The following is a 14,784-nucleotide window of genomic DNA, read 5'->3' as shown; positions in this document are numbered from 1 at the left end:
AGCTCTTAATCCATAGTAATACCCTACCTCCGATCCCATGACTCTCCAGTTTCCTCAAGAGTCTTTCATGAGGCACTTTGTCAAACGCCTTTTGAAAATCCAGATACACAATATCCACCGGCTCCCCATTGTCCACATGTTTGTTCACCCCCTCAAAAAATGCAGTAGATTGGTGAGGCAAGACTTCCCTTCACTAAATCCATGCTGACTTTGTCTCAGCAGCCCATGTTTTTGTACGTCCAAAACACGTGCCTACACCAGCGCAGGCCACTTTTAGGTGCACCTTAGTAAAAGGGCCCCTTCACCCTCCATTACCCCAGGTGCACATAAGTACCTGTATATACTATGTAAACAGCTTTGAATGTAGTTGTAAATAAAAAACAAAACACAGAAAGGTGGTATATCAAGTCCCTTTTCCTCTTTCAAAAAGAACAAAGACCAGAATTCACTCAATGAAATTACATAGAAATACTTTTAAAACAAATAGGAGGAAATATTTTTTCACTCAAAGAATACTTAAGCTCCGGAACTCATTACCTGACGATGTGGTTAACAGCGGTTAGCCTATTTGGGTTTTAATAAGATTTGGAAAAGTTCCTGGAGGAAAAGTCCATAGTCTGCTATTGAGATAGACATGGGATTGGTAGTATGGAATGTCGCTACTAATTGGGTTTCTGCCAGGTACTTCTGACCTGGATTGGCCGCTATTGGAAGCAGGATACTGGGCTAGATGGACCATTGGTCTGACCCAGTATGGTTATTCTTATTTTCTTAACTAGTATCTTTATTTTTTATGTGTCCTATTTTTGCACCCTAACTACTATTCAAATGTTGAGTTTGATGTAAATATTGAAAATGCATGCAAAAATATTTTTAAAAACCCTTCTGCGTCAGCCAGTTAGCGCTACTCCCACGCTCTACTTGTGCCACAACCCCTCAGAGAAAACTTCTTAAAAATGAGATAGTACACGGTTTAGTGCACAGAAACCGGAAAAATTGCACAAAAAGCTTCATGAGTTTGTGTGGAAGCTTATTTTTGCATGCTAACCATGCATGAAGGGCTTAATGCCCTTTAGTTAAAGGGCTCCTTAATTGCCAAGGTAGGTTTCATTATGGAAACAAGCCCCCCCCCCCCATGCCGGTTTCCATTTGGTTGCTATAAACTATTCTTTATAGTTATAATTTATTAATAAGCTCTTTTACTAAGCAGTGGTAACTTACTGCACACCAGTTTGGTACTACCACTGGGCTACTGCAGAAGCCCAGTGGTAGTTTTCCACCCTAGCGTGTGCCATTTGCAGCGCTACAAAAATATGTCCTGTTTTTGTACCGCTGGAATTTAACCAGCGGTAATGTGCTGGCTGGTTAGCGCAGAAGCCCTCACCGCTATCTCAGTGGGTGGTGGTAATGGCTCCTCATTGAAATGCAAAGTTCAAACAAAAGTTGACACTAATTCAGCAAACAATTTTCATAGAATGGACAACCTTTAAAGCCGAAAACAAAATATCCCAATTTTTCATTCATTCACACTGTCCAAATTTTAGAACTTTTTTGAATTATTAGTATGATAATATCGGAGTCTACGAAGTGCCGGCACGAAGAAATCAATCTTGCAAAGACTTTTGAGGTCTTTTTCCTCCATTTAATAATAATAATAATAATAATAATAGTAATAATAATAAAAACTCTAAAAAGTTCTAAAATTTGGACAGTGTGAATGAATGAAAAATTGGGATATTTTGTTTTCAGCTTTAAAGGTTCTCATTTGAAATGGCCATGCGGTAAGTGGTTCACTTACCGCACGGCCATTTCTTTGTCCCGAAAATGTACAGCCTTTTACCCGCTGTGGTAAAAGGGGACCTCAGCACGCGTCAAGAACACACGCTGATGCTAGTGCAGGCCCCCGTTTACTGCAGCTTCCTAAAAGGATCCCATAGTTTGTTAGGAGTGGAGGAGTAGCCTATTGGTTAGTGCAGTGGACTTTGATCCTGGGGAACTGAGTTCAATTTCCACTGCAGCTCCTTGTGACTCTGGGCAAGTCACTTAACCCTCCATTACTTCTGGTACAAAATAAGTACCTGAATATATGTAAACCACTTTGAATGTAGTTGCAAAAAAACCTCAGAAAGGCGGTATATCAAGTCCCATTTCCCTTTCCCTATTTGAAATTCTACATGGAATGTTGCTACTATTGGAGATTCTGTTGCTACTATTAGAGATTCTACATGGAATGTTGCTATTCCACTAGCAACATTCCATGTAGAAGCCTGCCCGTGCAGATCAGCAACGCGGCCGCGCAGGCTTCTGTTTCTGTGAGTCTGACGTCCTGCACGTACAGAATGTTGCTAGTGGAGGAGTAGCCTAGTGGTTAGTGCAGTGGAGTGTGATCCTGGGGAACTGAGTTTGATGTATTGTATGCCACATTGAGCCTGCAAAGAGGTGGGAAAATGTGGGTTACAAATGCAATAAATAAATAAACCACTTTGAATGTAGTTGCAAAAACCTCAGAAAGGCGGTATATCAAGTCCCATTTCCCATATACCGCTTTACATCATAATATTCTACATAGGAGCCAACTTTTCAAAATGACCAGGGGTACTAAATGCAGCAAGAATTACCCTTTCCTAGGAAGGTCTGTGCTCAGTATTGGGGGTGTTCAGCACCCACAGCATCACAGAGCTGGCTCCTATTCCCTATGCACACTGTACAGGCTGAGGCAAAATAAAGGCTCCCTTCCCTTCCTGTAATGCTGATCTTTCCCCTGCTTAGTCCAAGAGCCTATTACAAAGGTAGCAGAAGGCTGACTCCCATGCAGCTTGTTTATAAACTCAAGGTTAGAGTCATAAAAACCCTTTCCCTTGCATGAATAATTCATTCTGAGAAGCTTAAAGGAACCCAGTAAAGTTCACATCCCAAATTAATTTTTGCCCTCGATTTTGGGATATTTACAATGTATTTTTTTTTTTTTGGGGGGGGGGGGGATGTAATGTATCTTCAGGAAAGGTGGATTCGTATAGCCTGGAAAATGAGAAAGTCCTTTCTCTCCCCTTCTTATCTGTCCAGTTTGATGCTGCAAGGCGTGGCCGAGACAGTGCACATGTGATGGAGCAAGACGGGAAAAAAAAAAAAGGAGAGGGGTGGAGGGGAGGTGATGCACGTTTGAAAGGAGAGAAAGACAGAGAGAGAGAGAGTTTGCAGAAAGCTGGTGGCGTGTGTAGGCGATCCGAGGAAGGTTAGCTTTTGGATCCCGAGCCTCGGTTCTCGCTGCTCCCCGGTGCGCAGTTTAAAGGCAAGAGGAGACAAGACGGAGAGCAGAGGCATGGGAATAGGGAGCTCTGCGGAACAGGCTGAAAGCCAAGCCAGAGGCGAGGAGGTGAATGCTGAGCCAGAGCCGCAGAGGCAGGAGGCGCAAGGAGCAGGTGATGCTAAGGTAAAACCCTCACAGTACCGCGCCAGGGAGCCCGAGCTTGGGACTGTGGTGCTGATGCTGATGTTGCTGAGGGGTTGAAAGAAGTTGCTGGCGACAGGGCTGATCTTAAGAGCGGTTTCATAGAGAATTAGCCAGAGGAAGTTGTTCAGAGAAAAAAATAGGTTTTCCTGCAGATTTTTCCCTTTGATGGATGCTTGTCTCCAAGAGAAAGTTTCTTGGCTTGTTTTTTTACCTTGTCTCCTAGGAAACTTTACGGATCTTTGATGATAAACGCGCATATTTGGTACGAAAATAACAAAGTGCTGGTGACAGAGACGGGCTTGGGAGGCAAAAAAAAAAAAAAAAAAAAAAATACACACACACAACAAATGTTTTTAAGGCATAATTTGTGTTGCTTTGGTAGCACTCATACGAAAAGAACCTGTAAAAGCTGACTGGGCAGGGCACTGGTCCGCAGTAATAAAAGCTGCCGTGAGCCCGGGGGCGCTTGGCTTTGGTCACGGTGAAGCTGGAATGGGGTAAAGCTTCAGAAGTTTGAGAGACGCAGGAGCCCAGAGGTCGCTGTGTCTTTGCTCGGCCACTGCCAGTACTTTTTGTCCGGCTGCCAGTTCGCAGACAGGCTCTAGCAAGATTTGCTTTTTTTTTTTCCTGATCATGCAGCACAGTCGCATCAATCACGTGCACAGTCAAGGTTGGAGCTGAGAAAGTGAGTGTGTGGTGGTGGTGGAGATCGGAGGGGGGGAGGGGTGTTAGCAGTATACAGAAGGGCTATTTTTTGCTTCTCTTCCATTTAATCTGCACCTCGAGGTGAGGTGTTAGGACGTAGGTGGCTCTTGCATTTGCCCCCCCCCCCCCTTCCTAGCCGATACCGGCACGCTAAAAACGAATCCTTTCTTGCAGATGCGAACACATGGGCACGCCTGCACTGGCAGGCATCAAGTAGCCCCTATTCCTACTTCCCGCATCTCCCTCATCTGTTAAATCACTTTCATCTTCGGAGGGTGGGGGGAAAACCCCTAGCCCTCAGCAGAACTCGTGAAGCACCTCCATCCCCCCCCCCCCCCCCCCCGCATGGTGCATGAAATGATCACCAACGCGAGAGATGGGGTGGTCTGTTTTTTTTTTTAGAGAAAAAGGAGAGGTGTGTTCGATGCACAGTATAACAGTGGTGTACACACAATCCCTAAAGATGCTTTCCCTGATGGGTGTTGTCAGAGAGCAGACCTACTGTGTAGAGGCTGACTCAGCATAGCCATGATATGGCGTGATCCTGACCTAATGGATGCTCAGAATGAAAAAAAAAAGAAAAAGTTCAGGTAGAAATGCTTAAGCAGAAATAGTATCTGGCAAACGTTTTTCCTCTGAACTTGTATCTTTTTGGGGAGTGGATGAGCGGATAATAGGTGAAACCCCTGGGCTCTTATCTGTTCTCTGTTTGTTTTGAACAGCTTGCAAGGTCTGGGGAGCAGGAATTGTCTTGGTTTTTTTTTATATGTGCAGTGTTGAGTACATCTTCTTGCAGCAGGGGTGGACTGACAGTGATCCGGGCCCCCCAGGCACTAAAGGTCATGAGCTCCTAACCACCTATAAAAAGTGATTAAACTAGAAGGAAGCTAGGGGAGAGGGGGTCCCCAAATGTTGTAGGCTCTCGGGCACTGCCTCATTGATCAGTCTGCCCCTGTTTAGCAGTGATGCTGTAGTAGTAGGGAAGGATTGAAATGTGTGCATTGCCAACCAGTTATTAGAGACTTGCCTCGCCCATCCTATCTGCAGCTAAGTAGAGAGGTGTGGTAGCCGTGTTAGTCCACTCTTAAAGGTTATCAATAGAAATCAAACAAAATAAAACATGGAAAAGAAAATAAGATGATACCTTTTTTATTGGACATAATACATTTCTTGATTAGCTTTCAAAGGTTGCCCTTCTAGCTAAAAATCTTGGTGATGATTACTGAAAAAAGTAGATTTAGCCAGTTGGATCTTTCTTCTGTAAAAACAAAACAAAACCAAAAACCATTAGACCAGCAGGTAAATATGTGGTACTGAGCTGAACATCCCCAAAAGGTTTTTGTTGTCTGACCAAAAAACATTACAGTTGATTATTGCTTGACAGTGCGTGGTTTGAGTGGCCCTGACATTCTGAATGGTAGAGTCCTCGGTGTTTTAAAGAGAAAGCTATAAGTTGTGTTATATTGTTAAAGTTGAAAAAGAGTAGTTCTAGCTTTGTAGTGTATTTGAAATGCTAAGAGAAATTGGGGAGGTGGTGACGCAGACTGCCAGTTGAAGAAGGCTGTGTTATGAAAGACTGCTCCAGTCCAGGTTTTCTCAGACTTGCTGCTTGCCAGATCTGGTTTTGCAAGATAATCCAAATATCTGAATTAACCGGGGTCTTACACCTATTGTATGACGCTACAGTTCTGGAATGGTCAATGTGGATATCCTAAAAACCAGACGGGTTTGTGGATCCTGAAGACCAAGTCTGGAAAAACCTGTGGCTGGACTCAGAGGTGCTCATATCGTGTTCTTTCTTCTAAACTTGTGATTTTTGTTTTTGGCATCTGAGGGGGAAGAAATCAATGTGGGCCGCCATTAAAAGACATTTTCCTGTTAACCCAGGCTATTAGTAACTAAAGGGGAAATGCACAAAGCTTACCTTGCTTGCAATATACTGGTTGTAGCCAGTCTAAAGCAAAGGTTATTTAAAGTCTAATGCACAAAGGGGTCTGCAACCCTTTTACCATTGCCCGTAGCACCTACCGGTAACTCTATGCAAACAAGCTCATCAGTATTAAAATGAGCATACCAGCCAATGCACAGAAATTTCTTGCACTTTTAACATGCAAAACTTAATGGCAGGTCTGGAGCTGTCGTTAAGTTTTGCATGGTACCCCTGGTGGCCCAGTGGACCCCCCTCCTGATCCCCCTAACCTTAAAACTCCCTGATAGTCCTGATGACCCCGGTCTTGACCCCCCCAAAACTTTTAAAATCTCCTGACTCTTAGCACCCTGCGCCCCCCGGGAACCAAAAATCCCTTGTGGTCCAGTGGACACCCTCTTTTGACCCCCCCCCCATTCAACTCAAACTCCATGGTAATCAAGTGACCTAACCTCCCTCCTCTCCTCTTCTTATACCATAAAGCATTGGAGACAGGAGGGCAGGAGTAACACCTACTCCCTCCTGCCTCTGGGCCCGCTGTTCTGAAAATGGCAGCACCCAGCCCCTGCCCGGTGGATCCTGGAATACACTGGGAGGGGCTAAGCATCATATAAGGTTAAAAAGCTCCTTATATGGTGCTTAGCCCCTCCCTGTGCATCCCAGGATGCACTGGGTAGGGGCTGGGCACTGCTGTCTGAAGAAGGGCGAGCCCAGAAACAGAAGGGAGTAGGCGTTGTTCCTACCCTCCTGCCTCCAATGCTTTAAGGTATATGAAGGGGATGGGAGGGGAGGGGGCCAGGTCACTAGACCACCATGGAGTTTTCTTGAGTATAGGGGGCTCAAGAGGGGGGTCCTTTGGACCACCAGGGATTTTTGGGGGGCCTGGGGGGTGTGGGTGAGAGGGGGGTCCACTGGACCATCAGGGATTATTTTGGGCCCAGGGACATGGGGGGGGGGGGGTCGGGTGGGGGTCTACAGGACAACCAGGGATTTTCAGGAAGTGAAGTGGAGGGGAGAGGGTCACTAGCCCACCACAAAGTTTTTTTGAGTTCAGAGGGGGGGTTGTGTGGTATGATTGACTAGCTAAAAAGCCAGAAAATCAGGGCAAGACATTTCCCACAAGCAGTGGAGGCCCTTCCATTAGACCAATTGAGGCAGGGGCCTCAGGTGGCCCTATCCTTGGAGCAGCATCTCCCCCCTTCCGTCTTCAGCCCTCTTCCCCATGTTTATCTTCTTTTTTCTTTTCCGAAAGGCAGCAGTGGCAGAGATTCCCATAGGTTTCCCTGCCACCAGCACAGGACTCTTCTTCCTACTGCGGCCTGTCTCTTGACGCAACTTCCTATTTCCTCAGAGGTGGGATGCAGTAGAGCAAAGAGGGAGGGAGATGCCAGACCATGGCCAGGCGGGGCAGGCTGGCATCTCATCCCTGCCTCAGACAGCAGATTGCCTTGGGCCACCCCCACCCACAAGGCCCCAATCAGTCATAATCTGTAACAAGAGATCATAGTCCACAAGATCGAAAACACTTGACAGGTCAAATTGAAGTACCACCATCTGCCTACCCCTGCTTAACAAAAATTTCCCAGAAGCAATCAGAGAACAAAGTACGTTTTCTGTACGAAATTCCTTGCAGAAACCAGATTACGCTATATGTAAAGTATTAAAGTTATCTAAGTATGTTTCCAGGAGACCCAAGATCAGCAAGTTGCATGGCTTATCGAACAAGTTGATAGGAAGTAGGAGAACCATAGGCTGATGTATGCGATTGAGCCATGGGCTGATGACTCAGCATTTGGCTTCTACCACAAGATTAAACAGAAAATATTCCACAGTGATACAGTAAACTAATGAGATGCAAATTCAAAGCACGCAGAACCTGTGCTCTAATCAGGAAAGCCTGCCAGACATATGCACATCAAGGTTCTGCGATAAGGGCAGCTTCTCTGTGCACGTGTCCAAAGAAAAAGAAAGTGTCAGCACACAACTGGGCAGAAACATTAGCTTCACAAAAATGTATTGCACACAAAGTTTCTGTGACACTAACATTTCTACATAGAGCAACTTTCCAGTTCATGAGCATATGTATGCTGGTACTTTTGTTTTCTTCAGACATACACACAGTGAAACCACTGTTACTTCTGCAAACAGAGCTGTTAACTCTCATTCTGGTTTTTAAAAAGTTGCAAGTACTTGATATGATTGCAGAAAATCAAGAAAAAACTGGCGTTAAAATAGCTTGACACGGTTCTACACTGCCTTGGATCTGGCAGTGAATTTCTCTTGTTGTACATGTGCTGAAATTCCCTTTTTAATTCTGTGCATTGTGGAGGAATACCTAAAGGCCTCATTTCTGAGGGACTTCTATGGAAGTCCCATAGAAATGCTCAATTTCACTAAAATAAGCGTGCAGGACATGAGTGGAAGACAGAATAGGGCAGGCAACATGGTGGCGCCGGAGGCCGGCGCTGGACAACACTTCAGCTGGCGGGGGTTGGGAACCCCCACCAGCCAAGGGATTTGCTGCGGCAGTGGGTGGGGAGCGGCAGGGTGGGTGACGAGGTGGCAGGGGTGGCGGTAGACCAAAATGTGACCCCCCCACACTTTGGGCTCTGGCCCCCTCCCACCGTGAGGTCTGGCTACGCCCCTGGCTGAACCCCTTTGTGCATAGTGGGTGAGATTCAGTAAATGGCACTAAAAGATGGGCACTGGGAAAGATCCATTCCAAGTTCTACTCTATAAAGCATGCACTGAGTTGAGCAGCTTTGACAGAACAGAGCTTAGCATGGATTCCCACACCCAGCTTTGAGCACAAGGACTTACACCTACTGAAATATGGTGCAAATCCTGGCATGCAACCTTGGTATTCTATTTATTCATTTAGATTTTGCTCACACCTTTTTCAGTAGTAGCTCCAGGTGATTTACATTCAGGTACACTGGATATTTCTCTGTCCCAGGAGGGCTCACAGTCTAAGTTTGTACCTGAGGCAATGGAGGGTTAAGTGAGTTGCCCAAGATCACAAGGAGCAGCAGTGGGATTTGAACTGGCCACCTCTGGATTGCAAGACTGGTGCACTAACCACTAGGCCACTCCTCCACTCCATTCTATAACACTGCACCTACATTTTTGGAACGCCATGACCCGCCCATGCCCCTCTCATGGCCATACCCCCTTTGAGTTGTATACAAAACATTTTGAGTGTGCAGCATTATAGGATAGTGCATAGGCAGATGTGCATGCAAATTCCAAATTATTGCCAGTTAACGCCAATAATTGATTTTAACAGCTTGTTAACTAATTCATTTATGCGTCCCTCTGTCCTGCATGGCCAAATTTGGGCGACCCTGTATAGAATTTGGGGCTGTGTGCCCAGTAACATCTGCATACATCTCACAGTAACCGTGCATTAATGCTCACGGTGCATTTCTTTATTAACTTGTGAAAACACAGCGGAAAGGGAGGGGGAGGGAGTGCAATAGCAGTTCTCCTGGTATTTTGTATTCTGCAATTTGGCCTCTCTGTTTCTCTGTTTCCTGGTCCATGCGATGACTAGCAGCTGCTACTTTCAGGTTAAAACCCTGGCCTTTCAATTTGAGAACTTGTCCAAGCTGAAAGAACTATACAGAGCTAAACAGATTTAAAATGACAAGTCAATGATCTTAGCTCTATTGATTTTCTGCTGCAAGGTGGTATTCATAACAGACCTCAGATGTGCTTCCAGCTTTGCGGTATGTGTCCAAGCAGAGTTAACATATCTATCCTTGGGGAAAATGAACCCTTCAGTTGCCAAGGCTTGTGAAATAGGTGTAGGATAGATCCTCAGTGTTCTCCTAACCTGGGAGGTAGGAGACATCAGTTTTTAACAGAGTGATTTTTTTTTTTTGTTACATTTGTACCCCGCGCTTTCCCACTCATGGCAGGCTCAATGCGGCTTACATGGGGCAATGGAGGGTTAAGTGACTTGCCCAGAGTCACAAGGAGCTGCCTGTGCCTGAAGTGGGAATTGATGTCAGCAGATAAGAACCACAAAGGCCCCTCCACTTTGCCCATGGTGCATGTCAGCAGTTGCTATCTGGTATTCCCTCCACTTCTTCATAGCTAAGGATTCTCTGATCCTATCCCGGGTTTTTGTGAATTCCATTACTGTGTGTCTCCCCCACCTCCATCACCCTTTTGTGCATAAATGCTTTCTGGTGTTGCTTCTAGCCCTTTGGAGCCTTGTACTGCGACCTCTTGTTCTAGAACAGTGGTTCTCAAACCTGTCTTGAAAAGACCACCAGCCAGTTGGGTTTTCAGGATATCCCTAATGAATATGCATCTCTATCCGAGTATCCCTCTTCCACTGTAGTTACAATACAAAATATTGAAGATGGCCGCACGCATCTAGGAGCGCTGCAGACCTCGTTACCTGTTTAAACAAAATGCCGAAAAGAAGAGGCAAGGCAGTGGTCCGGGCTTCCCCAACGCCTGCCTCATTACCTGCTGGTCCTATGGACCGTTTTTTGAGGACTCCAGGGCAAGACAGATCGATCGGGAGCAGTTCCTTAGGAAACGCCGGCATAACAGAGGATACTTCGGCGTCTCCAGGACTGGATGTTACTCTGAGCCTCGATTTGAGAGCTCCACCCCCGCAGCCAACACGGACAAGCTCTCCCTCTGAGGGAGCGAGCAGCCAGACGCCAAGAAGCGGATCTGACATGGACTCGAGTAAAGCTCATAGCAAGCATTTCCAGAGGGAGTTAGGAGGACGATTGGTTCTTCCAGAAGAAAGCAGTCCGACGATATTTGGTGCGGGTCAATGAGGCACAGAAACTGGGAAGAAATCAGAACTTTCAAATATGCTTCCTGGGATTCTGGAGAAACCGGCAGAGGTAACTCTAAATACTTTGTGGGATTTGGTGGCTCAAATGGTACAATATTTGCTACGGAGAACGAATGCAGAGTGAGAAGAAAATCCAATCCAAGTAACCAGTCAAAACTCACAGAATGAAAACTCCAAATAGACTTTATTAGGACCCTACACGGTCCATGTTTCAGCTATAAAGCCTTCATCAGGGGTTAATATGCTGATGTTCTGTTGAGCATATGATACTACTGGAGCTCCAAAAGTGAATATTTTGTATTTGAATAGCAATATATTTTACATGGAGTGAAGAACAGAAATATTAGATGCTTAAACAGTCCTATAGTTGCTTGAACCCATGCGATGGGTGGTATTTTCAGTAGGAATTTGGAATGAATGGTGAGAATGAGACATGGAGGGGCATAATCAAACGAAAACATCTATCTCCATGGGCGTTTATCTCCGAGAACGGGTCTGTGAAGGGGCGGACCGAACCGTATTTTAGAAAAAAAATAGACGTCCATGTTTTATTCGACAATTTGTGAGCTGGGCGTTTTTGCTTTTCAGCGATAATGGAAAATGAAAGCGCCCGGCTCAAAAACGAATAAATCCAAGGCATTTGTTCGTGGGAGGGGCCATGATTCATAGTGCACTGGTCCCCCTCACATGCCAGGACACCAACCGGCCACCCTAGGGGGCACTTTTACAAAAACAAAAAAAAAGGTAAAAAAGCTCCCAGGTGCATAGCACCCTTCCCTTGGGTGTTGAACCCCCCAAATCCCCCTCAAAACCCACTGCCCACAAGTCTACACCATTACTATAGCCCTAAGGGGTGAGGGGGGGCACCTACATGTGGGTACAGTGGGTTTGGGGGGGGGGGGGTTGGACGACTAAGCATTAAGCAGCACAATTGTAACAGGTAGGGGGGATGGGCCTGGGTCCACCTGCCTGAAGTCCACTGCACCCCCTAACAACTGCTCCAGGGACCTGCATACTGCTGCCAGGGAGGTGGGTATGACATTTGAGGGTGAAAATAAAAAGTTGTGAAACATCATTTTTTGTGGTGGGAGGGGGGTTAGTGACCACTGGGGGAGTCAGGGGAGGTCATCCCCGATTCCCTCTGGTGGTAATCTGGTCATTTAGGGCACTTTTTGGGGCCTTATTCGTGAAAAAACAGGGTCCAGGAAAAGTGCCCTAAATTCTAGCTACAAACGCATACTTTTTTTCCATTATCGGCGAAAGGCGCCCATCTCTGTTCGGGTGATAACCATGCCCCAGTCCCGCCTTCACCACGCCTCCGACACGCCCCGTCAACTTTGTACGCTTCTGCGATGGAGTGCAGTTGAAAACGTCCAAGTTCGGCTTTTGATTATACCGCGTTATTCGTTTTTGTGAGATAAACGTCCATCTCCCAATTTGGGTCGGAACTTGGGCGTTTTTCTCGTTCGATTATAAGCAGGAGAGTGTTGGGTTAATATTATTTAGGTGCTTGATAAGGTTTTATATTATTTTATAATTGAAAGTTTTCAATAAAGAAGTTGCTGGAATTTTCCAATAAAGTGTGAGGTAGTTACTTGATAGTTGATAATGAATATGCATGAGACAAATTTGCATGCTTTCACCTCTACTATATGCAAATCTCTCTCATGCATATTCGTTAGAGATATCCTGAAAAACCGACTGGCTGGTGGTCCCCAGACAGATTTGAGAACCACTGTTCTAGAACATTCTTTCTCCTGGAAATGTGTGCTTCTTGTACATTTACCTTTATAGGCATTTAAATGTTTCCCTCATATCTGCCCATCATGCCTCTTTTCTGAGGTATGCATCATCTCTTATAGCCTTTGATACAAAGCCTACACAATTTTGGTAGCCTTTCTTTAAACCACTTCTGCTGTGTATATCCTTTTGAAAGTACAGCCGCCAGAAATGTTATGTCCTAGATCAGTATTTTCCACACATTTGTATGCCATCACTCATAAACTGATGTGGACTAGCTGTGGATGAGATCCCCATCTCTCTCCTTTCTTCTGCACTGTCATTTCGTGGTCTACTGTGCTGCCTCTGCTCTGTGGCATCATCTGTATGGGAAGCCAGGGAGCAGTAGCAGCACATTGGAAAAGGCAAATGTCTTCTCCATGACCACAGTGGATGTCAAAATGGTGAGCGGTGGCAGCATGTTCAATGCTCTTGCTGTGATCCTGTGACCCTGCTTCTCTGCTACTGTCTCAGCAGGGACGAAATAACATCATTCACCACTATTCTGAGGATTGGTGGTTGACAAATGCTGTTTTAGGTAAGGTCTTGCCAATGACCTGTACAGAGGCCCTACCGCTTCCTTTTTTTTCTATTGGTTATGCCTCTCAATAGGCACCCAAGCATTCCTATGGCTCTAGCAACCACCTTGGCACCCTCTTTTGCTCAAGATTATCAGACATGACGACAATAGGAGGAAATATTTTTTCACTCAATGAATAGTTAAGTTCTGGAACTCTTTGCCGGAGGATGTGGTAACAGCAGTTAGCGTATCTGGATTTAAAAAAGGTTTGGACAAATTCCTGGAGGAAAAGTCCAAAGTCTGCTACTGGGACAGACATGGGACACATTCCTGGAGGAAAAGTTCATAGTCTGCTATTGAGACAGACATGGGAAGCAACTGCTTTCCCTGGGATTGGTAATATGGAGTGTTGCCACGATTTGGGTTTCTACCAGGTACTTGTGACCTGGCTTGGCCACTGTTTGGAAAACAGGATACTGGGCTATATGGACCATTGGTCTGAACCAGTATGGCTGTTCTTACGAATAATAACATAGTAGATGATGGCAGAAAAAGACCTGCACGGTCCATCCAGTCTGCCCAACAAGACAAACATATGTGTAAACCTTACCTTGATTTGTACCTGCCTTATTCAGGGCACAGACCTTACAAGTCTGCGCAGCAGTACTTCCCGCCTCCCAACCACCAGTCCCACCTCCCATCACCGGCTTTGGCACAGACCGTATAAGTCTGCCCTCCACTATCTCCAACCCCTCTTCCCCCCACTTGCTCTGCCACCCAATTTCGGCTAAGCTTCTGAGGATCCATTCCTACTGCACAGGATTCCTTCATGCATATCCCACGCATGTTTGAATTCCGTTACCGTTTTCATCTCCACCACCTCCCGCGGGAGGGCATTCCAAGCATCCACCACCCTCTCCGTGAAAAAATACTTCCTGACATCTTTCTTGAGGCTGCCCCCCTTCAACCTCATTTCATGTCCTCTCGTTCTACCGCCTTCCCATCTCTTACTGAATATGTATAACTAATAATATACCTCTGGGATAAAACATATTTAAAAATAGTCAGATGATTCTACATTATTAAATTTCAATTACTCACATAACTTATTCTTGGTTTAGCAACCTAAATATTTTTTTTTTTATTTTTTTATTTTTATTAACTTTTATTTTACATTCAGTCGTTACAACTAAAATGTCTGAAAAAAGCAAATATCATAAATGAATTCACAGTTTAAGGAAATTAAATCATATTCTTTTAGACCACAATATAAAGTCGAGGCAAGATATAAGGAAACATTTTTAAGGAATATATATAACAAATAATGTCCTAAGAGCGGTAGCACGCAATATACTCACAGCCGGATATCAGCGATAAACCTATTGAACATTCAGGTTTGAGTTCCACTATTCTCTCTAGAGCTAATGAAAAGTTTCATTCTGAGTGGGTCAAGAAACATATAAATTACTGAATCAAGAGATACAATGCAGCAACATGGAAATTTTAACACAAATAAAGCACCTAAAGCCACTACTCTAGGCCTAAGCCTCATAAATTCTCGTCTCCGCAATTGAGTCTCT

The 14,784-nt window shown here is 45.2% G+C and overlaps 1 protein-coding gene across 1 annotated transcript in view; it reads left to right on the top strand.

The window, feature by feature from the left end:
* The first annotated feature begins 3,192 nt into the window (after positions 1–3,192).
* The window catches only part of AKAP12 (A-kinase anchoring protein 12), a 264,608-nt gene continuing 253,016 nt past the window's right edge, over positions 3,193–14,784 (top strand). The window contains exon 1 of the mRNA XM_030198478.1: positions 3,193–3,430. Coding sequence (XP_030054338.1) covers positions 3,320–3,430 — 111 coding nt within the window. The 5' untranslated portion in view covers positions 3,193–3,319. The remainder of the gene's footprint in view (positions 3,431–14,784) is intronic.

The sequence above is a fragment of the Microcaecilia unicolor genome, chromosome 3 (genome assembly GCF_901765095.1).
Source record: "Microcaecilia unicolor chromosome 3, aMicUni1.1, whole genome shotgun sequence".
In the NCBI taxonomy this organism is placed as follows: domain Eukaryota; kingdom Metazoa; phylum Chordata; class Amphibia; order Gymnophiona; family Siphonopidae; genus Microcaecilia; species Microcaecilia unicolor.
This window is presented reverse-complemented; position numbering and strand designations above follow the sequence as displayed.